General features: G+C 57.7%; 2 protein-coding genes across 5 annotated transcripts; one reads left to right on the forward strand and one right to left on the reverse strand.

Moving 5' to 3' along the window:
• Positions 1 to 87: 87 nt before the first annotated feature.
• ABCC10 (ATP binding cassette subfamily C member 10) lies at positions 88 to 22,714 on the forward strand. 4 transcript variants are annotated; one of them, XM_062186164.1, is made up of 22 exons: positions 88 to 173; positions 321 to 492; positions 4,575 to 5,793; positions 7,368 to 7,595; positions 8,119 to 8,275; positions 8,526 to 8,635; positions 10,307 to 10,386; positions 11,326 to 11,497; positions 13,267 to 13,365; positions 13,749 to 13,938; positions 14,602 to 14,679; positions 14,832 to 15,026; positions 15,414 to 15,567; positions 15,755 to 15,944; positions 18,700 to 19,043; positions 19,354 to 19,523; positions 19,867 to 20,027; positions 20,255 to 20,508; positions 21,353 to 21,498; positions 21,574 to 21,671; positions 21,849 to 21,961; positions 22,205 to 22,714. In XM_062186164.1, the coding sequence occupies exons 2-22, from the start codon at positions 332 to 334 to the stop codon at positions 22,356 to 22,358; spliced, it is 4,473 nt and encodes a 1,490-aa protein (XP_062042148.1). In that variant the 5' UTR covers positions 88 to 173; positions 321 to 331; the 3' UTR covers positions 22,359 to 22,714. The 4 variants fall into 4 exon arrangements, with proteins under 4 accessions (XP_062042148.1, XP_062042146.1, XP_062042147.1 ...); XM_062186162.1 differs by having other exon boundaries at positions 21,353 to 21,671; XM_062186163.1 differs by having other exon boundaries at positions 20,258 to 20,508; positions 21,353 to 21,671.
• On the reverse strand, positions 22,626 to 26,800 carry DLK2 (delta like non-canonical Notch ligand 2). The gene is made up of 5 exons (XM_062186166.1): positions 26,699 to 26,800; positions 26,366 to 26,429; positions 24,797 to 24,927; positions 24,144 to 24,288; positions 22,626 to 23,515 (listed from the first exon to the last, which is right to left on the reverse strand). Exons 1-5 carry the CDS (start codon positions 26,772 to 26,774, stop codon positions 22,780 to 22,782), a joined length of 1,152 nt encoding a protein of 383 aa, XP_062042150.1. The 5' UTR covers positions 26,775 to 26,800; the 3' UTR covers positions 22,626 to 22,779.
• Positions 26,801 to 27,078: the final 278 nt, after the last annotated feature.

Raw genomic sequence — 27,078 nt, forward strand, 5'->3', positions numbered from 1 at the left:
CGCGGTGCGCACGCGCGCAGAAGCGGGTGGGCGGGGCGAGCGGGAGCGCCAAAGGTCTTCCTGCCTCTAGGGGGCGGCCGACGAGCTCGGCTCGGCACCCGGTCCCGGTAGCGCGTCGTTTGGCTTGCCCGGGACTCGGGATATCGGAATCCGGCGCCGAGCGGCTTCTGCAGGTTTGAGGGGAGGAGAGACAGAGGGAAGTGGTGGGTGGGTGGCCGCAGTCCGGAGGGCTGCCTGCGAGAATGGGCCGGGGCTGGGCTGGGCTGGGGGCGAGGGGCTTCGGCTGGCCGACCCTTTATCCCCCCGGCTTGCCCCTGCAGGTTAGGTGGCCATGGAGCAGCTCCTGGCCCAGCTGTGCGGCACCAGCGCAGTGCGGCCGCTGCCGGTGTGGGAAGGAGACACCGCAGGCCACTGCTTCACCCAGCTGGTACTCGGCGCCCTGCCCCACGCGCTGCTCGCCGTGCTCAGTGCCTGCCACCTGGGCCGCCCAAGGTGGGTAGAGACCCCTGGCCGTGTGTGCCACACGCCTCTCGCGCAGCCCACAACCCCCGGGCAGTGTCAGCAGGGTAGCCTCTGGAGTGAGGGCAGAGGAGAATAAAATCCGAGCGTAGCCGCTAAGCAGAACTTCGGAGTCTTGTGGATTGTTGGGACGCACAGCTGAAACCGTGCATCTGGCGTTTAAAAAAATTATTTATTTAAAAGGCAGAGGAACAGACAGGCAGAGAGCAAGAGAGAGAAAGTGATTTTCCATCCACTGGTTCACTCCTTAAATGGCCACAACAGCCTGGACTGGGCCAGGCGGAAGCCGGGAGCCAGGAACTCCATCCCCGTCTCCCACATGGGTGCAGGAGCCCAAGACTTGGGCCTTCGTCTGCGCTTTCCCAGGCACGTTAGCCCAGAGCCAGATCAGCAGCAGATCAACTGGGACTGCAGCCTGTACATCAGTGTGGGATGCTGGTGCCTGACATATTTCTGAAATATGGTAGAAACAGTCCCTGTTGTGGAGGGTCAGATGCCCAAATGCAGCTGTTATGAATTGAAGGCAAAATTGAGGGGATGAGCAGTGTTTTTCGTCAAAGACAATGACTTGTGTTTAAATTATGGGTCCAGTTTCTCACCGCGTGCATCTATGGGTGCTCCTAGGCTAAGAAAAGTGGAGGTGGACGCAGCTGGTGAAGCAGCAATAGGATAAACTGCTCAGAGGAGCAGCTTTTAAGAACTGGCACGCTCTTGGGAGCTCACAGTTCCAGAAAAACGGCAAGAAACACCATCACAAACTCATAGGAAGGCTGAATGTCTCATTAATCAGGCTTTGTGCACTGCTTGCAAGGGCTGGAGAGATCCAGTATCTGACAGCAAAGGGCCCCAGCTGGGTTTGGCTCGAGATGCCCTGCTGCCCACAGCACCAGTGAGGAAAGTGAGATGAAGAGAGGTTTTGAGGCTGGTTGATGGCCAACTTGGGACCAGTGAGCCATCTCTGCAGACCCAGTTTTTGTTCTTCTATCCCCTTCTCTTGGGAAATAAATTTGTTTATTTTGAGAGGCAGAGAGAGAGAGAGAGAGATACAGAATATGCCTGTCTGCTGGTTGACACCCCAGATGCCCACACTGGCAGGGACTGGGCAGATGCCAGAGCAGGGAGCTAAGAGCACAACCCAGGTCTCCCACATGGTTGGCAGCAACCCAGTGACAGGAGCCATCACTGCTGCCTCCCAGAGTTTGAATCATCAGAAAGCTGAAGTCAGGAGCCAGAACTGGGGATTGAACCTAGATACTCAGGTGGGACGCAGGTACCTTAACTGCTAGACTAAATGCCTGCTCCCAGAAATAGGTCTTTTTTTGTTTGTTTGTTTGTTTTTGGAATTATTTATTTCAAAGGTGGAGTTACAGAGTGAGAGATCTTCCATCCATTAGTTCACTCCCCAAATGGCCCAAGCCAAGAATCAGGAGTTCCTGGTCTCCCACATTGGTGCAGGGGCCCAAACACTTGGGCCATCTTCCGCTGCTTTCCCAGGCATATCAGCAGGGAGCTGGATCAGAAGCGCAGCAGCTAGGACTTGAACTGGCACGCATATGGGTTGCTGGGATTGCAGGCAGTGTCTTAACCCTCTCCACCACAACGCTGGCCCCAGAAATAGAATTCCTAAAGGTTGTTTTTGATTTCAACTTAAGCCCCTCTATGTAACTGCCATCAGGTGGACTTTTAAGAAAATCCAAAGCATTTTTTAAAAAGATTTATTTATTTGAAAGGTGGAGTGACAGAGAGAGAGAGAGAGAGAGAGAGAGAGGTCTGTTGGTTCACTTCTCAAATGGCCAGAATGGCTGGGGCTGGTCGTCCTGACCAAAACCAGGAGCCAGGTGCTGGCAGTGTGGCACAGTGGGTTAAGCTGCCACTTGCATTGCTGGCATCCCATATGGGGGCCGGTTTGAGTTTTGGCTGCTCCATTTCTGATCCAGTTTCCTGCAGATGTGCCTGGGAAAGCAGCAAAAGATGGCCAAGTACTTGAACCCCTGCACCCACATTGGAGACCCAGATGAAGCTCCTGGCTTCAGCCTGGCCCAGCTCTGACCATTGTAGCAATTTGGGGAGTGAACCAGTGGATGGAAGATACTGCTCTCTGTAATTCTGCCTTTCAAATAATAAATAAATCTTTAAAATATATATATATATATATTTTGACAAACAGAGTGGACAGTGAGAGGGAGAGACAGAGAGAAAGGTCTTCCTTTTTGCCGTTGGTTCACCCTCCAATGGCCGCCGCGGTTGGCGCGCTGTGGCGGGCGTACCACGCTGATCCGATGGCAGGAGCCAGGTGCTTCTCCTGGTCTCCCATGGGGTGCAGGGCCCAAGGACTTGGGCCATCCTCCACTGCACTCCCTGGCCACAGCAGAGAGCTGGCCTGGAAGAGGGGCAACCAGGACAGAATCCGGTGCCCCGACCGGCACTGCAAGGCGGAGGATTAGCCTAGTGAGCCACGCTGCCGGCCCCGAATGGCAGCATCTTAACGGCTGCAGCAGCCATCCCCAGTCTTCTTTCTATGTGAACCTTCAAGGATTCTGTTGCTGTTGCAGATGTGTTTTCCTATATTTGATTCTTTTTTTTTTTTTTTTTTTTTTTTTTTGACAGGCAGAGTGGATAGTGAGAGAGAGAGAGACAGAGAGAAAGGTCTTCCTTTTTGCCGTTGGTTCACCCTCCAATGGCCGCTGTGGCCGGTGCATCACGCTGATCCGAAGCCAGGAGCCAGGTGCTTCTCCTGGTCTCCCATGGGGTGCAGGGCCCAAGCACTTGGGCCATTCTCCACTGCCTTCCCGGGCCACAGCAGAGAGCTGGCCTGGAAGAGGGGCAACCGGGATAGAATCCGGCGTCCCAACCGGGACTAGAACCTGGTGTGCTGGCGCCACAAGGCGGAGGATTAGCCTGTTAAGCCATGACGCTGGCCCCTATATTTGATTCTTAATGTGGACATATCACCTGTTGTTTATGAAAAAATAGGTTTTTTTGTATGCCAGGAAAAAGGATTTTTTTTTTTTCCACCTAAGGGAGTCATAGAAGTGATCCACACCACCTTCTGGAATCAGTGGAGACAGTAGAATATTCTGAAGCTTTATAAAATTTAGGCTGGTGGTGCTAGCGCTGTGGTGTAGAAGGCTAAGACTCCGCCTGCGGTACCAGCATCCCATATGGGTACTGGTTTATGTCCCAGCTGTTCCTCTTCTGATCCCACTCTCTGCTAATGGCCTGAGAAAGCAGTGGAAGATGGCCCAAGTGTTTGGGTCCCTGTACCCACATGGGAAGAAGCTCCAGGTTCCTGGCTTTGACCTGGCCCAGCCCCAGCCATTGTAGCCATCTAGGGAATGAACCAGTGGATGGAAGATCACTCTCTTTCTCTCTCTCTCTCTCTCTCTCTCTACCTTTCAAATATAAATAAATCTTAAAAAAAATTTAGACTAGTGTCTAGAACCTGTATGGGAATCAATTTTTTATAAACCGAGTAGTACTTTGGGTGAATTTAAGAGTAATCATAGGAGCATGCTTGGATAAAAGTGAGAGTGAGCTTTTAGTGCAGCTGTTAAGATGCTGCTTGGACACCCCCCTCCCTTACTGAAGGCCTGGGTTTGAGTCCCACCTCCGCTTCAGAACCAGCTTCCTGCTAATGTGCATGCTGGGAGGCAGGAAGTGATGACTCAGGTATTTGGGTCCCTGCCACCCCCTGCGAGACCTTGACTGAGTTCCAGGCTCCTGGCTTCAGCCTGGCCCAGCCCTGGCAGTTGCAGCATTTGGGGAGTGAACCAGCGGATGGGAGCTCTCTCTGTGTCTCTGTCTCTGTGACTCTCAAATAAAAATTCAAAAGGAAGAAACAGTGTGGGTAGATCAGAGGAGAATGGGCTGGGTCCATCTGGAAGACTTCTGGGAGAAGAGGCCCTGGGTTCCCAGGTAAGTGAGCTGGGGATAAGGTGTGCAGGCAGGAAAGGGTGTTGATTCCCTGTGGGCAAGTGAATATTGGAGGTGAGGGTTATGTCTGACCTGAGTCAGCCACGATGTGCTTCCTTTTCTCTCTTCCCACTTGTCCTCAGGAGGCCAGATTACACCTTACCCTGCAGCCCTGGCTGGCGCCTCCGACTCATGGCTTCCATCCTGCTCTCCATCCTCCCATTGCTAGACCTCCTTCCAGCTGCTCTGCCACCAGGGGCAGGCCCAGGGCCTCTAGGGCTAGAAGTGTTGGCAGGGTGTGTGGCAGCTGTGGCTTGGAGCAGCCACAGCCTCACCCTATGGGCATTGGCTCGTTCCCCTCATGGCCGCTCCCAGGGGCCCATGGCCCTGGCTCTGATTGCCCTTCTGCCAGCCCCAGCCCTAGTGCTAACCCTGCTCTGGCATTGCCAGCGAGGCACACTTCTGCCCCCACTTCACCCGGGGCCCCTGGTCCGTCTGTGCCTTCTCATCCTGCAACTGACTGCCCTCTTGGCCTATGGACTGGGCTGGGCAGCCCCTGGGGGGCCACGAAAATCCCGGGCCCAGGAGCCCCTCATATCTGAGGATCAAGAACCTGAGGTGGCTGAGGATGGAGAGAGCTGGCTGTCCCGCCTGTCCTATGCCTGGCTGGCACCCTTGATGACCCGGGGGGCCTGTGGCAAGCTCCAGAGACCCCAGGATACTTGCCGCCTTCCCCACAGGCTGCATCCGTCCTACCTGGCCCGTGCCTTCCAGGCACATTGGCAGGAAGGTGCCCGGCTGTGGAGGGCTCTGTATGGGGCCTTTGGGCGCTGCTACCTGGCACTTGGACTGCTGAAGCTGGTGGGGACCATGCTGGGATTCTCAGGGCCCCTGCTGCTCTCCCTGTTGGTGGGCTTCCTAGAGGAGGGGCAGGAACCACTGAGCCATGGTCTGCTGTATGCCCTGGGGCTGGCTGGTGGGGCTGTCCTGGGTGCTGTGCTGCAGAATCAGTATGGGTATGAGTTACGGAAGGTGACCCTTCAGGCAAGGGGGGCCGTGCTAAGCATCCTGTACCGCAAGACTTTACAGCTGGGGCCCCGGCGCCCCCCTGCTGGAGAGGTCTTGAACCTGTTAGGCACTGATTCTGAGCGCCTGCTTAACTTTGCTGGGAGCTTCCACGAGGCCTGGGGCCTGCCCTTGCAGCTCGCCATCACCCTCTACCTGCTGTACCAGCAGGTAGGCGTGGCCTTTGTGGGTGGTCTTATCTTGGCCCTGCTGCTGGTACCTGTCAACAAAGTGATTGCCACCCGCATCATGGCCAGCAACCAGGAGATGCTACAGCACAAGGATGCACGAGTTAAGGTGAGAGCTGCTTGGGGCCCCTCAGCAATCTGGAGGCCCCGCCTGGCATCTGGATCCCCAGGTCCTCCCACCTCCCAAGCACACTGCCGGAGGGAGTGAGTGTGACCTACAGGTTAAGAGCTCAGACTAGGCCGGCGCCGCGGCTCACTAGGCTAATCCTCCGCCTTGCGGCGCCGGCACACCGGGTTCTAGTCCTGGTCGGGGCACCGATCCTGTCCCGGTTGTCCCTCTTCCAGGCCAGCTCTCTGCTGTGGCCAGGGAGTGCAGTGGAGGATGGCCCAAGTGCTTGGGCCCTGCACCCCATGGGAGACCAGGAGAAGCACCTGGCTCCTGCCATCGGATCAGCGCGGTGCGCCGGCCGCAGCGCGCTACCGCGGCGGCCATTGGAGGGTGAACCAACGGCAAAAAGGAAGACCTTTCTCCCTGTCTCTCTCTCACTGTCCACTCTGCCTGTCAAAAAAAAAAAAGAGCTCAGACTAGAGAATGACCTGGGTTCAGATCCTGACTCTGCCACTTACAAATTCAGGTGCCTCAGACAAGTCACTTATTTGAACCTCCATTTCCTCCCCTGTGAAAATAAGGATAACAGTAGCTCCTTGGGTATCCTGAAGATATGTGATCATGCTTCACATAGCGCCAATCGCAAAATAAGCTCTAAGCGTGGTCCTTTAGTAATTCTGTGGTATTAGTTAATGTGGCCCCGAGCAGCGACCCTAGCAGGTAGGAGGTATTCTCCCTGGAACCAAATGGATTTTTACTGGCAGAGCCAGAATGGACTACCCGATGTGTGGAGAAGCTTAGGAGAGCCCCAGCTACATTTAGGATGGGCAGTAGCTCACTTTCCTGGCAGGACCAAGCACAGATGTTGTGGGTGAGGCGGATTCATTTCTGTAGTGACTGTGCGTGGTGATGATGGGGGCATCCCCCTATAGCTGGTTATGCCATGAGGCGTTTTCCCCTACCTTGGAGAGCTACAGACTGGGTCTCCACGGCCACTTGGGAAGGCTCCCAGTGTCTTCTTGGATTGTAGGCAGGTGTTAGGGTGCAAGGAGTTCCTTGGTAGCCATCTTGCCTGGGTCTGTTGGCCTATGTGGCCCTGGGCTGTCATGTACCCCTTTGGTCTGTACTCCTATGGAGATAGTTCCTGTATCCCCCAAGCCATGGGCCAAAACTGGTGGGCAGCTCCGGAAGCCCACATCTTTCGGTTGTGGGAAATGGTTCTTTGTCCATCATCTACTGGCGGAAGGAATGCTTTCACCCCATGTGGGACCTGCCTGCCCTTCCACCACGTTACCTCCCAGGAAGGTGGGGCATCCTAGCTCCCACTTGTCCCCAGCTGGAGCAAATGGACAAGTAGAAGACTGGGAGGGGCTGCAACCCAGGGATGAGCAGGATGTGAGGGACAGGCTTTCTAGACAGGACGGAGGTGAAGAAGGAAGCCAAAGCTAGGGCAGTACAGAGTATCTGGGAGCTCAGGACTGGATGTGCTCAGCCAGCAGTGTGGGGAGGACTGGGCAGGAAGACCCACCAGCAGTGTCTCCACTTCCCGCTGCCCTCTCGTCCCCTGTCCCTAGCTCATGACAGAGCTGCTGAGTGGTGTTCGGGTCATCAAGTTCTGCGGGTGGGAGCAGGCACTGGGGGCCCGAGTAGAGGCCTGCCGGGCTCGAGAGCTGGGGCGACTCCGTGTCATCAAATACCTGGATGCAGCCTGTGTCTACCTGTGGGCTGCCCTGCCGGTCGTCATCTCCATCGTCATCTTCATCACCTATGTTCTCATGGGGCACCAGCTCACCGCCACCAAGGTGAGGACCAGGAAGGGGGCATGGGGGGAACGCAGCCCCTCAGTGCTGGCTGGGAAGGAGGGGAAGAGGATCCTGGCAGACTCATCTTGTCCCAACCAAGGGGAAACTCTCTGAAGAGACCTCTGGGGCCTCAGACGTGGCTTTCCCCTGTGTGTAATAACTGCGTCTTTATATTCTGCCTTCCAGTCAGGCCTAGGCTTGGAGTTATGTCTGTTTATCCTCATTCTAATGACCTGGGGAAAAATCCCACGATCCAGTGCCAGTCTGGCTGGCACCCAGTGACATTGCTACTTAGATATTGAGGGGGTCTGAGAGTGAGCTGGACCTGTGCACTTAATTAACATGCAACCTGAGCCCCTGGGTGAACATCTGGGTCTCCAGGGCTCTGGGAGTGGCCGCCTCTGCTACCCCTAGTCCCAGGATTGTCCAGTGAGGCCCTCAGTTCTGGTGCTGACCTGGGCACAGGGCCCCAGAGAGCTCCGGGGCTTCAGGTGATGCCTCACTTCCCTTCCACCCAACACAGGTGTTCACGGCCCTGGCACTGGTCCGCATACTCATCCTACCCCTCAACAACTTCCCTTGGGTGATCAATGGCCTGTTGGAGGCCAAAGTGTCCTTGGACCGGATCCAGCGTTTCCTTGATCTTCCGAACCACAGCCCCCAGGCATACTACAGCCCAGGTAACGGGAGGCTAGAGGGCAGCCCTGGCACGGGGTGAGGTGGGGGTGTGGCCACTGAGCGCTGTACACTGATGCTGCTGCCCAGAGGAGCCTGAGGGAGCACAGTCCAGGCGGGGCAGACCGAGGCTGGCACAGAGTTAGCTCTGGTTAAGGGACAGGGCAGGCAGGTTGGCAACATGCCCTGGCTTACCCTCCTAACCAGGTTGGTGGTAGGTTATGAGCCAAGCTGAGCGGCTGCTTCTCTGCTCAGATCCTCCCACAGAGCCATCGACAGTGTTGGAGCTGCATGGAGCCCTGTTCTCCTGGGACCCTGTCGGAACCAGCCAGGAAACCTTCATCAATCACCTGGAAGTGAAAAAGGTTCGTTGGCCAGACACCGTGAGACGCTGACAGATAAGGACTGAGTCAACCACAGCTGGGTGGCCCTGCAGCCCTAGTTGCCGAGGGAGGGTGTGGAGGGGCGTGCTGGGAGGCCGCGGTCTGAGAAGCAATGACATCTCATTTCTGCACCTCGTTCCTCCACTCTGCTTTCCCAGTGAGCCGCACCTCGACCTCGCTCTCGTCTCCAGGCAGCTCCCCTCCACCCCGTCCAGACCCAGCCCGGGGTGAGGGGTGCTGTGTGTCTTGCTACGTCCCTTGGAGACTGAAGTTCAGAAGAGACCCTGGGGCTTAGCCAGCATCCTCCTAGGCTAGGGAGCTAGGCGAGAGGTCCAGCACCCTTGCCCATGGGATAGATGTCCTCTGTGTGGCGCGCTGAGAAGCAGTCGCAGCCCGTGACACACACAGCACACGTAGTGGGAGAATGACTTACGGGGGGGGGGGGGCACTCCTGGCCAGAAGGTGACTCCGGCTCACCCCTGTCCTGAGCTGCCTGCCACTCTGTCCTGACCTTTGTCTAACCCCTTGCCCCACAGCTCAACCCAGCCTTCCCCAGTGGTGGCTGAATTGCCTCTGCCACACCTGGCTCACGTTTCTGGCTTGGGCTGTGTGTGTGTGTTTTTTTTTCTCTTAGTTCAGGCAAGACAAGGCTAGAATGTTTCAAAGGAATTTTACTAATGTGTTAGTTGGGGCTCTTTTGGATATAAGTCATAGAAACCCACTGGAGCTAGCTTAAGCAAACAAGAATTGATAATAGGGACATAGGAATGAACTGCAGACTCCAAAGGCAAGAACACAGCGGATCTTAGAAACAGCCCAGAACCAGGCCTCGACTTGCACAGCTCTCTGCCTTCTGACTGCCCCTCTCTGTTTATTTACCCTGTTCTCTCTCCGGAGACGGGCTCTCCACCAAGTGGAAGGTGTGACTGCAGCCAGCGAAGGGGAGGAGCTGCCTCCAGGACCTGATCCCACACTCCCCGGCGCGGGGTCCGGCTAGGCTGCTGCCCTCCGGACGGGTTGACCCTGGGCAGCAGGGCGGGACATTCCAGACGAGCAGCCTCTGGACAGCTGGCCTGCTTTTGGAGAAGGAAGTTTTGTTTCTTTCTGAGCAGGGAGACATCCCATGAATGTGTGTTGGGACTAGAAATGAAAGGAGAATAGAACATTTAAACTGGAGACACACAGAAATAGACACTTTTATTAAAAAAAAAAAAAAAAAAAAGCACAGCCGTTTGCTCTGCGATCTGGGAAGTGTCGCCGCAGGTGACTTAGCCAGCGCAGCATCCAGGCGCTGTCGCTGGGAGCCCTTTCCTCCCCGTCCCCATTCTGGGATGTCTGCCTGAGGGCTCGCCGCGCAAGTTGTTGGGCATTTCCTGCCATTCTGGCGCATTGCTCCCCTCCAGGCCAGTCACGCAGACAGTGAAAGGGACAGCGGCTCTGGATGGAGAACAGAGCATCCTAAATCCAATAAGGGTCAGTCACTGAGGCCCAGGTCAGCCTGTGGATACAGAATTCCTTCCCTGCAGGCTAACGGGTACCTAGAGAGACACCTCAGTGGGGGGACTGGCAGCCCCCAGCCTCTGGGGGAGACCACTGCCCCCGCTGCCCCTTCCCTGTCAGCAGTGGACCCTTACTTGTGTGGCTTCCTTGCAGGGAATGCTGGTGGGCATCGTGGGCAAGGTGGGCTGCGGGAAGAGCTCCCTGCTGGCTGCCATCGCTGGGGAGCTGCACAGGTACCAAGCCCCGCACACCCTGTCCTTGGCTCTGCTCTTCAGCAGGCACTTGCTGAACCCTGCTGGGTGTCAGGTACTTTTTTTTTTTTTTTTTTTTTTTTTTGACAGGCAGAGTGGACAGTGAGAGAGAGACAGAGAGAAAGGTCTTCCTTTTGCCGTTGGTACACCCTCCAATGGCCGCCGCGGTAGGCACGCTGCGGCAGGCGCACCACGCTGATCCGATGGCAGGAGCCAGGTGCTTATCTTGGTCTCCCATGCGGGTGCAGGGCCCAAGGACTTGGGCCATCCTCCATTGCACTCCATGGCCACAGCAGAGAGCTGGCCTGGAAGAGGGGCAACCGGGACAGGATCGGTGCCCCGACCGGGACTAGAACCCGGTGTGCTGGCGCCGCAAGGTGGAGGATTAGCCTAGTGAGCCGCGGCACCGGCTCAACTTTTTTTTTTTAGGGGCCAAAAGAACAAGACATGGTCTCTTTTCTTGGGATAGTTTTCAGTGTAAAAAGGGGAAGGCCGTCAGGAAAATGAGCCACTGTAATCAGACCAAGGTGCTGTCCGTGCTGTGACGGTGGCCGAGAGAAAGAGATCCAGTGTCCGCTATTCAGAAAATGGTGTTGTGCAGGGGAGGGCCCCAGGGGGGAGTGAGAGCTTGAGGACAGGCCTTTTTACTCTCAGTTGGAAATGAGTACCATGTGGCAGCCACACTCTCTTCTGAGCTCCTGAGCCATCCAGATAGGACAACTGTTGCCTCCCTAGTCTAGAATGAGCCTACAGTCTCATCTGCACCCCTCGTCCCACAGCTGCCAACTCAGAGTCACATGACTTAGGAAGGGCGACCCTGTGTAGAAGACTGTAGTCTGGGAGGCTTCTGGGAGTAGGGGCTGGGCATGGAAGGTCCCAGCAGGGAGCTCATCCCAGTGCACCCCACCGGACTCTCTGCAGGCTGCGTGGACGAGTGGCCGTGTGGGGGCTGTCCAAAGGCTTTGGCCTGGCCACTCAGGAACCCTGGATCCAGTTTGCCACCATCCGAGACAACATCCTCTTTGGGAAGACATTTGATGCCCAGCTGTACAGAGACGTGCTGGAGGCCTGTGCCCTGAATGATGACCTCAGCGTGAGTGCCTAGGCCTTGACACCTCTTAGCCACCTTCTTCCCCACGTGTCCCTGGCACCTCAAACCAGAGACTTGCTGGAAAGGGGTTGCTTCTGTCGGGCATCATTTATCTAGAGTTGCCTGTCAGACTTGGGTCCTCCCAGAGTGTCCAGAGGCTTGGTTCCCCCTTCTTCATAGGGTCCAAAAGGGTGGTGGTGATGGGTGTTCCCCCCCAGAAGTTGTGAGAGCCCTGAAGCATGTGGAGCCAGGCTCAGTTCTGCACAGGTCCAGCTACTGGTTCCATGTGGAGGACCTCCCACATCTCTCGCAGGGCAGGCTCGCAAGAGTTCAGATGTCCTTTGGAAACCTGGGGAAGCCTGTCGAGCCTGTTAGATCCCCCCACCCCAACCCCCAAGCCAGAGTATTGAGTTCTCAGGGAAGAGAGTCCGGATTTCTCCCCTGACTTCACCCGACCGCACATCCCCTCCTGACCATCATCACCACCAGGTCTTCCCCTGGGTGACATGTGGAATTTCCCTGGAAAAGAGGACCTTTGACTTTGACCGTGGGGCAGCCCATGGTCATTTATCATTTGCATCTCCATCAGGCAGTTCCCAAATGTCTGCTGGGTCCGGAGTGTTGTCTGGGTGCCAGGAAGAGAGGTGAATACCTGGCTAAAGGACTGCAAGTTGGTCCTCGGGGCCTGGGGACACTTGAGCTCCGCAGACCACCCCTGCGGCCATATGCAGGCTCCAGGGACCTAAGAAAGCCCATGGTCACTCCTGCCTGTTAACAAGGCAGGGTGGTAAGCGTGATAGATTGTTTAGGTTAAGAATCTGGGTTCAAGGCAGGCATCTGCACAGTGGTTAAGACTTCACTTGGGACACCCACATCCCTTATTGGAGTGCCTGACTTTTTTTTTTTAAAGATTAATTTATTTATTTGAAAGTCAGAGTTATGGAGAGGCAGAAGCAGAGAGAGAGAGAGAGAGAGAGAGAGAGATAGAGAGAGAGAGGAAGGGAGAGGGGTCTTCCATCCACTGGTTCACTCCCCAGGTGGCTACAACAGCCGGAGCTGAGCTGATCTAAAGCCAGGAGCTTCCTCCAGGTCCCCCACTCAGGTGCAGGGGCCCAAGGAGCTGGGCCATCCTTCACTGCTTTCCCAGGCCATAGCAGAGAACTGGATCGGAAGTAGAGCAGCTGAGACTGGAACTGGTGCCCATATGGGATGCCGGCACTGCAGGTGGTGGCTTTACCTGCTACACCACAGCACTGGCCCCTGGAGTGCCTGACTCGAGACCCCTCCAGCTAGTCCAGCTTCTGTTCCAGCTTTCTGTGTACCCTGGGAGGCAATGGGTGATAATTCAATATTTGGGTGTCAGGCCCTTGGCTTTGGCTTGGCCTGCCCCTGCCTGTTGTATGCATTTGGGGGAATGAACCAGAGAATGGAAGATCTCTCTCTCTGTCTCTTAAGTAAAGTAGGAAAAAAAAGAAGATGAATCTGGGTTTGTGTGCTGCCCATACTAGCTCTGGTTAATCTGCTTGGGCTTTGGTCAAACAGAAAAGGAAGCCCACCAACTTCATAAGGTTGTTAGGGAGTTTGAATGAGCTAAGCACATAGCACATGTCGGATAAATGTTGAGTGGCATTGGAATTAGGACTTGTCTCCTCTGACTCCCCCCAAGTTCATTGTCGTTAAGCTCCCTTGCTCTCTTGACCTGCAAAGAGATAAGCAATGAGGTAGAAGGTATTGAGGCACTCATGGACCCACGGAGACACCTGTTCCGTCAGATCCTGCCTGCTGGAGACCAGACAGAGGTCGGAGAGAAGGGTGTAACCCTCAGCGGGGGACAGCGGGCCAGGATAGCCCTTGCCCGTGCCATCTACCAGGTAAGTTAGAGGCAGGAGGCAGGCAGGGAGCAGCGGAGCGTCCTGAGCCCCAGGCGCTTGGCTGAGTTGGGGGGTAGGGCTATTTCATCAGCGGTTTCTTCCCTCCCAGTGGTCCTGAGCAGTTGGCTATCCCCACGCTCTTTTATAGCTCCAAGGCAGAATAAAGGCCATTTACAGGGCGCTATGTGGCCTGAGGCAGTGGTACCCAGCAGAGCTGAGACTGGCCTCGCCTGAGTGGAGGGAACTCTACCCTCAAGTCTCAGCTGGAGGGGCAGCCCCAGCATTCTTTTCAGGTGTCTTCTCTGACTGCCTTGAGATCAGTTCCCAGGAGGGCCTGTGGGCCCTGGTGTCCTGGAGCCTAGGGTACCCCTGCTTGTCCCCAGGAAAAGGAACTGTATCTCCTCGATGACCCTCTGGCCGCTGTGGATGCAGACGTGGCCAACCATCTGCTGCACAGGTGCATCCTGGGTGTGCTGAGCCATACCACGCGGCTGCTGTGTACCCACCGCACTGAGTACCTGGAGAGAGCTGACGTGGTACTGCTGATGGACGCCGGGCGTCTCGTGCAGGCTGGTAACGTGGGGCAGGAGCCTGGCCAAGGGAGGGAGGGAGGGAGGGAGGAAGGGATCTGCTCAGGTGGACTGTCAGAGAGAGGTGAATTGTCAGGTGTAGACTCTGCCACCCCGCCATATGTGTCCTGAGCCCAACCATCGCCACCTCACACTTATGCAAACCTAGTGGGAGAGCAGGGGACGGCGGCATTAGTGAAATGCAAGAAGCTCGGGGACTTGGGGGCTTTGGGAAGGGTGCTCTTGGAAACTGAGAAGCCCAAGATCTCTGAGAACAGTCTGACGTCCTCAGAGGAGGGAAAGCAGTCAGGTTTAGAACAGCCATTTTGCAAAACAAACTCTAAAGGATTGTTACTCAGAGGGACATGACAACCAGCAAGTTCACTGAGAGGGAAACAGGAAGAAACTGGAGCTTTGGGAACTGAGTACAGCATGAGGAGAGGCTCTGTAGTGGTGCTGAGCGTGACTGGACAGGTGCATGTGCGCTGCTGGGATGCCCCTCCGAGGTGAACATCTGGCCGGCTGGCTGGTTGGACTCCAAGGGCCGAGGGAGGAGCTTGATGAGCCCCACTCAGTGTCTGGGGGAGCCAGCGTAGGACCTGTGCAGGCATTTAGAAAGGCATAATACAGACCAGCTATAGCCCCCTCCTCTCTCTCCTTCTCCCAGGGCCTCCTTCTGAGATACTGCCATTGGTACAAGCTGTCCCCAAAGCCTGGGCTGAGGAGGGACAAGAGCCTGACACAGGTATGGGCCAGGGCTGGGAGGAGGGGGCTTGTTTCTCACTGCCAGACTGTAGAGAGTTATTTTTTCTTTACAAAGTGCGCCCACTCCTCTTGAAACAGTTTTCAACTGTTGTCTGCAAGCTTAGTTCCTCTGTACCTCCCTGCTTGTTGCAGCCAAGGCTGGGTCAGCACAAAACCCAGAGAAAACACAGGAGGGGCTAGAAGTGGAGCAGAGCACATCTGGCCGCCTGCTGGAGGAAGAAAGCAAGAAGGAGGGCGCAGTGGCTTTGCACGTGTACCGAGCGTATTGGAGGGCCGTGGGCAACGGCCTGGCCCTGGCCATCCTCTTCTCCCTGCTCCTCATGCAAGGTGAGGCTGTGCCCATGAGTCCCTCACAGCAGTGCCTACCATGTTGCACAGGTGCCCATCACCCTCACCAATCCTCACCAAGCCCAGAGACTCACTGAGCACGAACAACAGAGGGATAAGAGGCATGGCTCCCGGTCCGAGACGGTCCCACGGACCAGCGTGCCACTCTCTCTAGCTGTCTTCAGCTCGGCGCCCCCACATTCTGTAAATTTGCGATTGTGTTGTCCTAGAGCTGGAGGATGATAGGCCCAGGAAAGGAGCACAAGTTGGGAGGCTGTGGGAGAGTGGCAGAAGAGTGAGCATCAGCGTCAAGGGCAGAGGACGTGGGCGTTTGAATAGGACGAAGAAGATGAGTCTCAGGTCTTTCTCCTTCCTGTCCCCACCCAGCCACACGGAATGCTGCCGACTGGTGGCTCTCCCACTGGATCTCTCAGCTGAAGGCAGCCAAGAACGGCTCCCAGGAGGTGCCAGCCCCTGCCAGCCTGGGTTCCACGGGCCCCTTCTCTCCACAGCTGCTCCTCTTCACGCCTGGAAGCCTCAGGTGAGTGGCTAAGGCTGGGAGCAGGCCTGGTTCTCTCTGTGTGGTCCCAGGCAGGGAGTGAGGGTTGAGGGCTGTTACTCCAGGGGCTCTGTCTCCTAGAAGATGGGGACAGGTGGCCCAGGGGAGGGGAAGGGATCCTTGAGTGGTCCTACTTTTGGTTACCCACAGCCCCCTCCCCACCATCCAGCACCCCGGTGTTCCCACTGCCCAAAGCTGCCCCCAATGGCTCCTCAGATGTCCATTTCTACCTCATCGTGTACGCGACCATCGCTGGCCTCAACTCCTTCTGCACCCTTCTCCGGGCAGTGCTGTTCGCGGCAGGCACCCTGCAAGCAGCTACTGCCCTGCATCACCGCCTGCTGCACCGAGTCCTCATGGTGAGGGCGGGGAGGGAGGGGCGGGGAGCGCAGCCCTAGCCTGCAGAGGGACCTGCCTGTCCGTGGGCCTCAGCGGGCAGCCGGTCCTCAGATGGGTGTCCCCGTGACAACCTCTGGGACTGGAGGTTCAAACCCAGCCACTGAAGCCTACGCTGTTCTCATCTGTAAAGTGAGGCAGAGCACCTGCCCGAGAGTCGCTTCCGTTTGGAATTCAGGTGCTGACTGAGCCTTAGTTCCCGCAGGGCCCCTTTTCTGTTTTGTATCTGTTACCCGTCCCCCATTACCTCCGTGCCCTGTGTCCGTCCCCCGTCACCTCCGCGCCCTGTGTCCGTCCCCCGTCACCTCCGCGCCCTGTGTCCTCCCACTCCTCTCCTTGCCGGGCATGTGCAGTGTCTGTCTCTTCCTTTGTCTTTCTGCAAAATGCCTATTTTGTGTGCATGTAATTTTAATTTATGTAAATGGCCCTGTGTTAGATCTCACATTCTGTTCCTTTATTTAAGCTGTTTCTAAGACCGTTCCTGTTGCTATGTGTGGATCTGGCTTGTGGCTTACTCCCTGTGAATGAGAACTAAGCCCACTGCATGTGGGAGGTGCTTAGGGTACTGCCTGGCACATGCCGAGTGCTCAGTGAGCACTATTGTTCATGTCCTTGTTACAAAGTCCTATCTCCTCCGTTATCTTATTAGGGTAACCCTGTGAGGCAGGTGCAGTTATCCCCATTCCACAGATAAGAAATCTGAGACGCTAAGAATTGAAATGACCTGGCCAAGGCTGGCGCAGTGGAGACCCAGCCCATGAACCTCTCGCTGTGGGGGGTCCTGCTGCTCCTCCAGGAGCCGAGGAGGGAACATCCTTGTGCTGTAAAGGAATTCATGTCTCCTGAGTTGGCAATAGGAGGGGCTTCGGAAGTCGTTTGACTTAGTCCTCTGCTTAAATATAGGACTGTTCCCCAAGCGAAGACAGGGAGGGGGGACAAGCAAGGCAGGGACAGGGGAAGGGCTGTCTTTGAGACTGTACCATAGTGGTCTAAACAGTAGCAGTTCTTGAGCACCTGCTCTGTGCCAGGCAGACTGCGCTAAGCACTTGACTGCCATATATGAGAACTCTTCAAAAAGTTCATGGAGAAGTGCAATGAAAAGATACATTTAGGAGTGCATGTTCAGCCTGGCAGTGAAGACGGCTTTGGAGCGCCTGGGTTCAGTAACCACCTCCAGCAGCTGACTGCAGCTTCCTGCCAATGCAGGCTCTGGGAGGAGCGGTGATGCCGGGGATTGGCTCCTGCCACCTGCATGGAGACCGGGACTGCATTCCCAGCTCCTGCCTTCAGTCCAGCCCAGTCCTGGCTTCATAGACATTTGGGGAGGGAATGAGTAGATGGGAGCTCTTTCTATCTCTCTGCTTCTCAAATAAGTTAATTTGTAAGAAGTTAAGCTTAATGCAATGTTTATTTTTCCCCCTTTTTAAAAAAAGATTTATTTATTTGAAAGGCAGAGTTGCAGAGAGGCAGAGGTCAGGGGGTAGAAAGAGGAAAAGTAGGTCTTCCATCCGCTGGTTCACTCCCCAGATGGCCGCAATGGCGGAAGCTGTGCCTATCCGGAGCCAGGATCCAGGAGCTTCTTCCGGGTGTCTCACATGGATGCAGGGACCCAAAGACTTAGGCCATCTTCTACTGCTTTCCCAGGCCACAGCAGAGAGCTAGATTGGAAGTGGAGCAGCTGGAACTCGAGCAGGCGCCCATATGGGATGCTGGCACTGCCAGTGGTAGCTTTACCCACTACACCATAGCGCCAGCCCCGTTTTTTCCCTTTTTTGCACAAGTTTTTTTGTGCAGTGCAAGAGGCTCCAAGATAACACTTCCTTCTAGCTCTGGGTAGCAAAGGATGCTATGGCAGGGAATGCAGATGCTTTTTAAAATTTTATTTGTTTATTTTTATTGAAAGGCAGAGCCACAAAGAGAAAGGTTTTCTATCTGCTGGTTCACTCTAGATGGCCACAGAGGCTGGAGCTGGGTTGATCCAAAGCCAGGACTTAGGAGCTTCTTCTGGATCTCCTGTATCGGTGCAGGGGCCCAAGTACTTGCGCCATCCTCTGCTGCTTTCCCAGGCACAGTAGCAGGGAGCTGGATCAGAAGTGGAGCACCCAGGACTCGAACTGGTTACCATATGTGACGCTGGCGCTGCAGGCGGTGCCTTTACCCACTACGCCACAGTGCCTTTAACCTTACCAACAGCCTTGTGAGGTGTAGCCCATTATTGTCCCCGTTTTTCAGATGAGGAACAGAGAGATTAGTCAGTGCCTTGCCTGCGGTCTCCCACTTACTACGTGGCAGCTGTGGTTGACCGCAGAGCCTGAGCGCTTAACCTGGGGAGAATCTGCCTTTGATAACACTGACCATTCTGTGCAGCCACAGGCAATGAGGTCGTTCCTCCTGGCATCCAGCTAGCGTGCACCCCCTGGTCTGTCGTCCCACCTTCGGGAGAGAAAGTGGCTCCCTTCCCTTGAAAGCAGAGAGTGTGTGTCTAGCACAGAGGGGGAGGAATGGTCAGTGTGGCCTCTTGGGGTCCCCACTGGGCTGTCTCTCACACCCTGGGATGTTTTCCCGCAAGCTCTGCCAACCCCGCGTTTGTGCCCCACAAACTCTGCCGAGACTTCACTCCTTTCCTCCTCTCTGCCTTGGGTCTTCCTCCCCACCCCCTCCCCCAGGGCTGCCCGCTAGCCAGTTCTCGCCCTTACCCAACCACACCGCCTCTCCCAGGCACCAGTGACTTTCTTCGACTGCACGCCTACGGGCCGGGTCCTAAACCGCTTCTCCTCCGACGTGGCCTGTGTGGACGACAGCCTGCCCTTTATCCTCAACATCCTGCTGGCCAACGCCGCGGGCCTGTTGGGCCTCCTGGCTGTGCTGGGCTCTGGGCTGCCCTGGCTGCTGCTGCTGCTGCCGCCCCTGAGCGTCGTCTACTACCGTGTGCAGCGCCACTACAGGGCCTCCTCCCGGGAGCTGCGGCGCCTGGGCAGCCTCACGCTGTCCCCACTCTATACCCACCTGGCCGACACCTTGGCCGGCCTCCCCGTGCTCCGGGCTGCAGGGGCCACCGACAGGTGTGTGAAGTCTCCCTCTGCCAGTCAGAGCCCAGGGCAGGGAGGGGAGGAAAGGGGCGTGTTGGGGGGGAAGGGGTGTAGGCCTCCTGGGGGAGATGGGCAGAGTGGGTGAGGGCATGGTCCCGGGGCCGGGGGGACAACAGACGTATCAGAAGACAGGCAGAGCAGATCCCCCTCCACCCTGCCACTTTGAAAAAGCACCTCGGTGCCTGGATTCACGAGATGAGGGCATATAGGTCAGCTCCCAGGGAGGGAGCTGGTGGCCAGCGTGACATTGGAGTGGCCTCACTTCCCTCTGGGCGTCCCTCAGGTTTGAGGAAGAGAACCAGCGACTCCTGGAACTAAACCAGAGGTGCCAGTTTGCTGCCAGCGCCACGATGCAGTGGCTGGACATTCGGCTGCAGCTCATGGGGGCAGCAGTGGTCAGTGCCATTGCAGGCATCGCCCTGGTGCAGCACCAGCAGGGCCTCGCCAACCCAGGTAGCAAGTCCTGCCACCGTCCTGCCCCTTGGGGTTCCCCACATCGTCGCTGTCATCATCACCCCCACTTCACAGTTGAGTAAACCCGGTCAAGGAGTGACTTGTCTGGGTGATGTGGATCTGGGACTGGAGTGAATCCTCTGATCTCCGTGTCTTAAATGCGTCCCCTGCTCCCAGCCCCGCCTCCCACCCGTCATCCCCCATAGGTTCCACAGGCCCCCTCAACACCCCACATCTGCCTCCTGTGGTCCTGGCCCCGGTCCCATCAGTCGGCCTGCGAATACACCCGGCCCGCGGCTTGGGAGGCCCCTGTTCTGCCCCTCAGCTGTGCTTCTCCCCTCAGGGCTGGTGGGCCTGTCGCTGTCCTACGCCCTGTCTCTCACAGGCCTGCTCTCAGGCCTGGTGAGCAGCTTTACGCAGACGGAAGCCATGCTGGTGAGCGTGGAGCGGCTGGAGGAGTACTGCTGTGACCTGCCCCAGGAGCCCAAGGGCCAGCCACTGCAGGTGCGCTCAGAGCCCTGAAGCCCCTCTCCTTCCCTTCCCTCTGCTCCTCCCTGCTTTTCCCGGCTCCCCGCACCTCTCTGCGCAATGGTGGCCATCCCTCACCATGTCGCCCATCTCTCCTGCACCTGTCACTCCCCGCCTTCCTCTCACACTGTCCACTTCCCATCCTCCTCCCCATTGTTCACCTTACCCCCATCTCTCCATCTCCCACCCACGGCCCCCACCAGCAGGGTGTCGGCTGGCTGGCCCAGGGCAGTGTGGAGTTCCAGGACGTGGTGTTGGTGTACCGGCCAGGGCTGCCCCACGCCCTGGACGGTGTGACCTTCCGTGTGCAGCCCGGGGAGAAGCTGGGCATCGTGGGCCGCACTGGCTCGGGCAAGTCTTCCCTGTTGCTGGTGCTCTTCCGGCTGCTGGAGCCCAGTTCGGGGCGGGTGCTGCTCGACGGCGTGGACACCAGGCAGCTGCAGCTGGCCGAGCTCAGGTCTCGGGGAAGGAGGGTGGGGTGGACGTACTGGCACTTAGAGGAGGACCTAGCTGGCAGGGGGATGAGATGGAGAACAGGACGAGTGGGGAAGGACAGCAAACTCCCAGTGCTCAGATTCCCACCTGGTGGTCTCAGGGTCTCCCTCAGCCTGATCCAGGACAGCTTTGCAACTCCATCCTTCTCCTTTTTCCCAGTGGACACCCCCCACACACTGGACACCAGGTTCCCTGGGTGCTGGGCCCCGCCACACCCAGCCCTCAGGCTCAGCAGGCGGTACTTGGGATAGCTTGAGAGCTGGCCCGATCACCGGTGGCCACAAGTGGCCTCAGCTGGGTTATGTGTCTCCCACCCCTATGCCCAGGCTAACCTAGGGTCATTTTCTGAGTCCTGTGACATGGTGAAGTCAGGAAGCTGTGTCCTAAATCCCTGAGCGTGTTGCCAATTCCTGCACTGGCCCTGCCCCTCCTCCCTGTCTGTGAAGCCATAACACGTTACCTTATGGCTGACCACAGAGCTGCTCAGTACCCAAGTCCAGACCCACTCTGACCTTGAAGTGTCCCGTGCCCAGCCACTGCTGTCCCTGAGTCGGGCCATGCATTTTCCCTGGGTTTGTACTTCAGCGAGATGTCGGCTCTTTAAAGACAGAGTTTCAGCCTTGGGTGTCTTTGCTGCTCGTGGCCAGGCGCAGTTCTAGGTACACCACCGATAGCCGGTCCTCTGGTAGGGGTTATGTTACGTGGGGGTGGGGAGCTGTGTTCAGGTTGTCCTGTCCTGAGCTGAGCACTGCTGAGAGCGGAAGTGGCCACCTCTGCAACCTGGATGCCATGTCCTTGGCCCCTAGGTCCCAGCTGGCTGTCATCCCCCAGCAGCCCTTTCTGTTCAGTGGGACTGTTCGGGAAAACCTGGACCCCCGGGGCCTACATGAGGACGAGGCCTTGTGGCAGGCGCTGGAGCAGTGCCACCTGAGGGAGGTGATTGGCTCCATGGGTGAGTGCTGGGCCCTGGGAGCAGGGCGGGAGCAGGGGAGGCCGGGCTCTGCAGTGAAGCTGCCCTGGCTCACAGGTGGCCTGGATGGTGAGCTGGGAGAGGGAGGCCGGAGCTTGTCCCTGGGGCAGAGGCAGCTGCTGTGTCTGGCCAGAGCTCTGCTCACGGAAGCCAAGGTAAGGCAAGAGGGAGACATTCCAGAGGACCAGGAAGAGGCAGGGGACTTGTCAGGGTGAGGAGGTGGGTGGGGCTGGGCTGTGTGCTGAGCCGGGCGGGGCCAGGGCAGGAGGTAGAGGCTGGTGCTGGGGCCCAGCCTGCCCTAAGCCTTTCCTCCATTCCCGGACACGTTGCAGATCCTGTGCATTGATGAGGCCACGGCAAGTGTGGACCAGAAGACAGAGCAGCTGCTCCAGCAGACTATCCGCAAACGCTTTGCCAACAAGACCGTACTGACCATTGCCCACAGGTGTGCCTGCCTCCAGAGTGGCGGTCTAATCGGTCTGCAGTGGCCTGGACCCAGAGCCTCTGTCCCTTTTAGGCACTGCCCAGGCCCATTATAGCACAATGGGAGGCCCGGAGCCAGGGCAAGCCTGTGAGGACAGAGCTGTGCTGTCCGCAGGGGGGAGGCAGGAAAGCCATTCAGCTTTCGCCTTTAGGGTGTTGCCCCCCCTCCCTGCCCTGGTCCCCCACTGACCACCTGCTCCCACAGGCTCAGCACGATCCTGAACTCGGACCGCGTACTGGTGCTGCAAGCAGGAAGGGTTGTGGAGCTGGACTCGCCCAGCGCCCTGCGCAGCCAGCCCCATTCACTGTTCCAGCAGCTGCTGCAGAGCAGCCAGCAGGCAGCCCACCCCTCCCCTTGAGGCCCGAGCCTGCTCCCCGACACCTCCGTCCGTCCATTCTGCGGCTGGGCCAGCGCACAGGAGCTGACTGCCTGTTTACGCTCTCCTCTGTGGTGCTACCTCTCCCTCCCTTCCCCACAGGGGAGAAGGGCAGCGTGGTTCCTCTGGGCGCACCGCCCCTTGGTGGGCAGAGCCCCGAGGCTTCCCCAGAACCAGGCCTCTGCCCTGGCCCTTCTGCAGCTAGAACTTTTGGTGGGTTTTTCCTGGCATAGGAGCTCACTTGCATTTTCATATTTTTATTTGATAAAATTCCCATCTTACATTCTGTGTATTAAAAAAATAATATTTCTGGTGTGAGGCTGAAGTCCCCTAAGCATGTGTATGGGAGCTGAGGGGCGGAGGAGGTGAGGTGAGGAAGGGGGCCGGGAAGCCCCCGCCTCCATCACAGTGCTGTGGTCTTTCCAGGCTCAGGGGGCAGCTCAGGCGCCGGGGGGAGCACTGTGGGCAGCATGCTAACCTGACACTCCTGGTCCTGGCACGCCGGGGCGTAGTGCGGGGCAGGGTGGCAACAGGGTCCCGGGGGGCACACACCCCGGCGCCAGGCCCTCAGGGTCAGCAGCATGGTGGCCAGGACCAGGGCAGCAGTGAGGGCCCCAAACACCACCAGCGCCACCAGACTGGACTCCCCCAGGCCAGCGTCCTGCCGCCGCACCACCTCCTTCACTGAGATCCGCAGCAGCCCGGCGCCTGCGCTGCGGGGGGCTGGCCCCGTGACCGGTGCCACCGCTGCCGAGCTGGGCCCTAGAGGGGTGCCCGCTGTGGTGGGGGGCTCTGCGACAGGTAGGACAAGCTCACAGGTCTTGCCACCGTAGCCGCTGGGGCAGAGACAGTCGAAGTCGTGCACGCGGTCCCGGCAGCGGGCCCCTCTCTGGCAGGGGTGGCTGGCACAGTCGTCCAGGTTGATGGTGCAGAAGCGTCCAGCAAAGCCCTCGGGGCAGAGGCAGGAGAAGCGGTTGATGCCGTCCAGGCAGGTGGCACCATTAGCACAAGGCCGCATCAGGCAGTCGTCCACGTTCAGCTCACAGCGGGCACCCACAAAGCCCGCTAGGCAGCGGCAGGTGAAGTTGAGAGCGAAGCCCCGGTCGTCTTGGCACTGCCCGCCGTTCCGACACGGGGAGCTGGGGAGGGAGGGGTGGGAGAGGACAGCTGCGGGGCGGCGCGGGGCAGAGGCCTGCTCTCTAGCTCTGTCACCTTGGAACACTCTCTGAGCCTCAAGTGCCTCATTTTAAAGAATAAAAATAGTACTGAGCTTCGAAATTGTGGGGGTTAAATGAGAGACTCGGATGTCAGGCAGTCAGCACAGGGTCTGGCCCAGAGGCAGGGCGCAGGCTAAGTGTGCTATTATTACCCTCACGGCCCCAAGGCTGGAGAGGGAGAGGACAAGTCCTGCCGGGCTGGTCTTCATCCGCACGGGCGGGCGGGCAGGTGCGAGGCTACCGCGGGGAGGTCTTTAAGAGTGGCAGGCAGCGTTCTGGGAGGAGGCGAGGACGCCGCGGCCCCTGCCTGAGCGGTCCCACGTGTGTCCGCTACACCTGCAGCTTCCACAGGCTGTCCTTGAAGAAATGGCTCAGAAGGTACCCAAAACGGCTAGAAACTGAGCCAGGGACGCTGCGTGTGTGCTGGGGTTTTCTCTTTGGGTCTCCCCCAAAATCTCCACCTTCTCAGCAGACCTGCCTCTTTCCTTCCCCATCACCATACTCTGTCCCCCCACCCCACTCCCACCCCCCGCATGGGCCCAGCACTCACCCTGCCTGCTCACAGGGCCCAGCCTTGCGCTCACAGTCACGCCCGTGGAAGCCTGGCGGGCACACACAGTGGTACTCCCCGCCCCCGTCATACACACACTGGCCTCCGTTCCGGCAGGGGGACTGCGTGGTACAGACATGCTCATCTGGGGAGGAAAGGGGACATGTGGGATGGCTCCTCACATCCGGTTCCCAGACCTGCCTGGGCCCCGTTTGCCAGGCCCTGCAGCCCCATGGCTCTCAGGGTGTGGCTGATACTAGAACCACCCCCACCCCTCTCCCTCCCCACACCAGCCTAGGGTGGTATAGTGTTCTGGCGGAGCGCGGGGGAGGGGGGGGTGGGAGTGGAGGTGGGAAACAACATTGAATTTGGCATCAGGAAGCTCGTGGCCTTGACTGTCAGTCTGTCACTCAAACTGCCTCTGTGCACCTTACCAGGCCTCTGTGGGCCTCAGCTTCCTATGGGTAATTGTTAGCAACCGCCTTTCCTACCCCCAGGGTCATGTGGAAGATTAGTTCACACAACAGATACAGAATAAAAAGGCTGATGAAATACCATGTATCTGAGCTTGAGCAGAGCACAACAGATGCACAATAGACACAGAGGGCACACATGGAGACACTTGAGTCCTCAGCCACCAGCGCCCCTCCTACCTTTGTCGCAGAACTTGCCCGCCCAGCCGCTGTGGCAGATGCACTGCCAGGGCTGGTGGCAGGTCCCGTGCTGGCAGCCAGGCATCCTCACGCAGCGCTCACAGTGCAGCCCCTCCCAGCCCGGGTCACACCTGGAGGGGAGAGGCACAAGGTCTGGACTCTGGGCGGTGGATGTGAGGGCAGGGAGGCGGGAGTTGAGCTTCTAGAAACCCAGAGGGCATCTGACCGCTCCAAGGGAAACACAGACTTGTCCCAGGTAGGTGTAGGGTTGTGGAACACCATGGACGTGGATGTGCAATCAGACCACCAGATGCCGCCGTTCGAGTCCTCCTTCTGTACTCTAACCTTTCTGAGCCCCCATTTTCTCAATCTGGGATTCAGGGATACACCTGGCAGGGTTGTGCTGGGGAAGCAAAAGGTGTTGTCTGTAAGTGCCATCAGGACCCGTTCTGGCAGGTCTGGAGTACTCCCAAACGTTTATGAAGAGGGACTTCCGGGCCCAGTGCTGTGGCGTAGCCGCTGCCTGCAGTGCCGGAATCCCATATGGGCACCAGTTCAAGTCCCAGCTGCCCCATTTCCAATCCAGTTCTTTGCTATGGCCTGGGAAAGCAGTAGAAGATGGCCCAAGTCCTTGGGCCCCTGAACCCACATGGTAGACCCGGAAGAAGTTCCTGGCTCCCAGCTTCAGATCAGCCCAGCTCCAGCCTTTGTGGCCATTTGAGGAGTGAACCAGCGGATGGAAGACCTCTCTGCCTCTGCCTCTTTGTAACTCTGCCTTTCAAATAAATAAATAAATCTTTTAAAATAAAGAGGGACTTTCAAAGGCCATCGGACTATCTTCCCAGCCCAACTCCAGGGACAACAGCTGACATTTCTTTAAAACCTTCCAAGGATGTGTGAAGACAGTTTTTTTTAAGTTCATGGAAAATGCATATAATGAAAAATTTACGCATGGATTTTAACCGTTTTTGCACAAAAATTTCTCTTCCATTTCTATGAACTTTTTGAAGAATGAACCCTCCTTAGCCTCAGACACCCCAGCTAACTGAGCAACCTCCCTTCTGCCCAGAGCGGTGCTCCTGCTAGAATCTGCCCAGCCCCCACGCCAGCGCCTCAGTCACTGGGAGGCTCTCCACAGAGTCTCTTCCATCACAAGTGCTTCTCAGCCACACTCTCCACCCCAGCCTCTCTTCCCCGCTCCTCCATTTCCCCTCACTGTCCTTTATCCGCCTGCCCCCTGTCCTCGCAGCTCCGGATCCCAGACTCCGCCATGGTCCGGGACTCTCTCGCCAAGTGTCTAGGGGAGTGATGTTTCAGAATCCCTGGATCAGACTTGGGAGAGCCAAGTGGAGAGATAGAAGCTGGGAGAGGCAACAGCCAGGCAAAGGGGGATGGCGGTGGGGTTGCACTGGGGGCTGGCCAGCTGGCCGATATCCGGGTGAGCAGGGTGTGAACAGCAGGCTCTCAGGCCCCAGACACTCTGTCCTGGGGCTTGACCTGGCTGTGGGTGTGCAGGGCCGGGGCGTGGGGGGCACAGGGTTTTAGGGGCACGCGCTCGCGACAGTGTACCTGCAGGAACCGTCCGGCGCGCAGCAGCCGTGAGCCAGGTCACAGTGAGAGCTGCAGTCATCGGCTGCAAAAAATTGAGGTGGGGGGTGTGAGTCTGGGTGAGGGTAGGGCTCCCTGGGAGGCGGGGCTTGGGAGAGGATTTGGGGATACAGGAAGAGGGGTGGGCTCCGCTCATAGTCTATGAGACCCATCCCATTCCGAAGAGACAACCACCTGGGTCCCTCCGGCCCCGCGGGTGGCAGCGACTGCAATGCCGATTCTGGCCGGCAGAGGTCAACGTGCAAGCGAGGACGGCCGGACAGATCCGCGACCAGGGCCCTGGGGTGCGCTCACCTCGGGCAGGCTGACCCGGTGCCCCCAGGATGCACAACAGGCACACGAGACGTAGGCAGCGGCATCCGCTGGGCATGGTCAGCGCCGACCCCGAGAGGGACGGACGGGTGCACAGCCAGACGTGTGGACACCTGTGGGACGGCACTGGCTAGGAGGGGGCCGGACTCAAAGATAGCGGCGTGGTGACGGGTTCCAAGTGACAGGAGCCAAGGAGAGAGAGAGGGGCGCCAGGACGGAAGAAGGGGGTGGGGGCGGGTTGAGGCTGCGGGGGGACTGGAGACAGGAACCCGAGAACCGGGTCTAAGGGAAGGAGGCGAAGGATGGGCAGCGCGGAGCTTGGCCGGGGCTGGGATCGCGGTCGGGACGGAGGGGTCCGCGGG

The sequence above is a fragment of the Lepus europaeus genome, chromosome 3 (assembly GCF_033115175.1).
Source record: "Lepus europaeus isolate LE1 chromosome 3, mLepTim1.pri, whole genome shotgun sequence".
Taxonomy (NCBI): Eukaryota; Metazoa; Chordata; class Mammalia; order Lagomorpha; family Leporidae; genus Lepus; species Lepus europaeus.

Coding starts and splice junctions, on each gene's coding strand:
- ABCC10 (XM_062186162.1), top strand. CDS start 332: ATGGAGCAGCTCCTGGCCCAGCTGTGCGGCACCAGCGCAGTGCGGCCG. Junction 14,680..14,831: donor GGGACAAGAGCCTGACACAG/GTATGGGCCAGG, acceptor TGCTTGTTGCAG/CCAAGGCTGGGTCAGCACAA. Junction 21,962..22,204: donor GTACTGACCATTGCCCACAG/GTGTGCCTGCCT, acceptor CTGCTCCCACAG/GCTCAGCACGATCCTGAACT.
- DLK2 (XM_062186166.1), bottom strand. CDS start 26,774: ATGCCCAGCGGATGCCGCTGCCTACGTCTCGTGTGCCTGTTGTGCATC. Junction 24,928..26,365: donor GCGCCGGACGGTTCCTGCAG/GTACACTGTCGC, acceptor TCTCCCCTCCAG/GTGTGACCCGGGCTGGGAGG. Junction 24,289..24,796: donor GGGCAAGTTCTGCGACAAAG/GTAGGAGGGGCG, acceptor TTTCCTCCCCAG/ATGAGCATGTCTGTACCACG.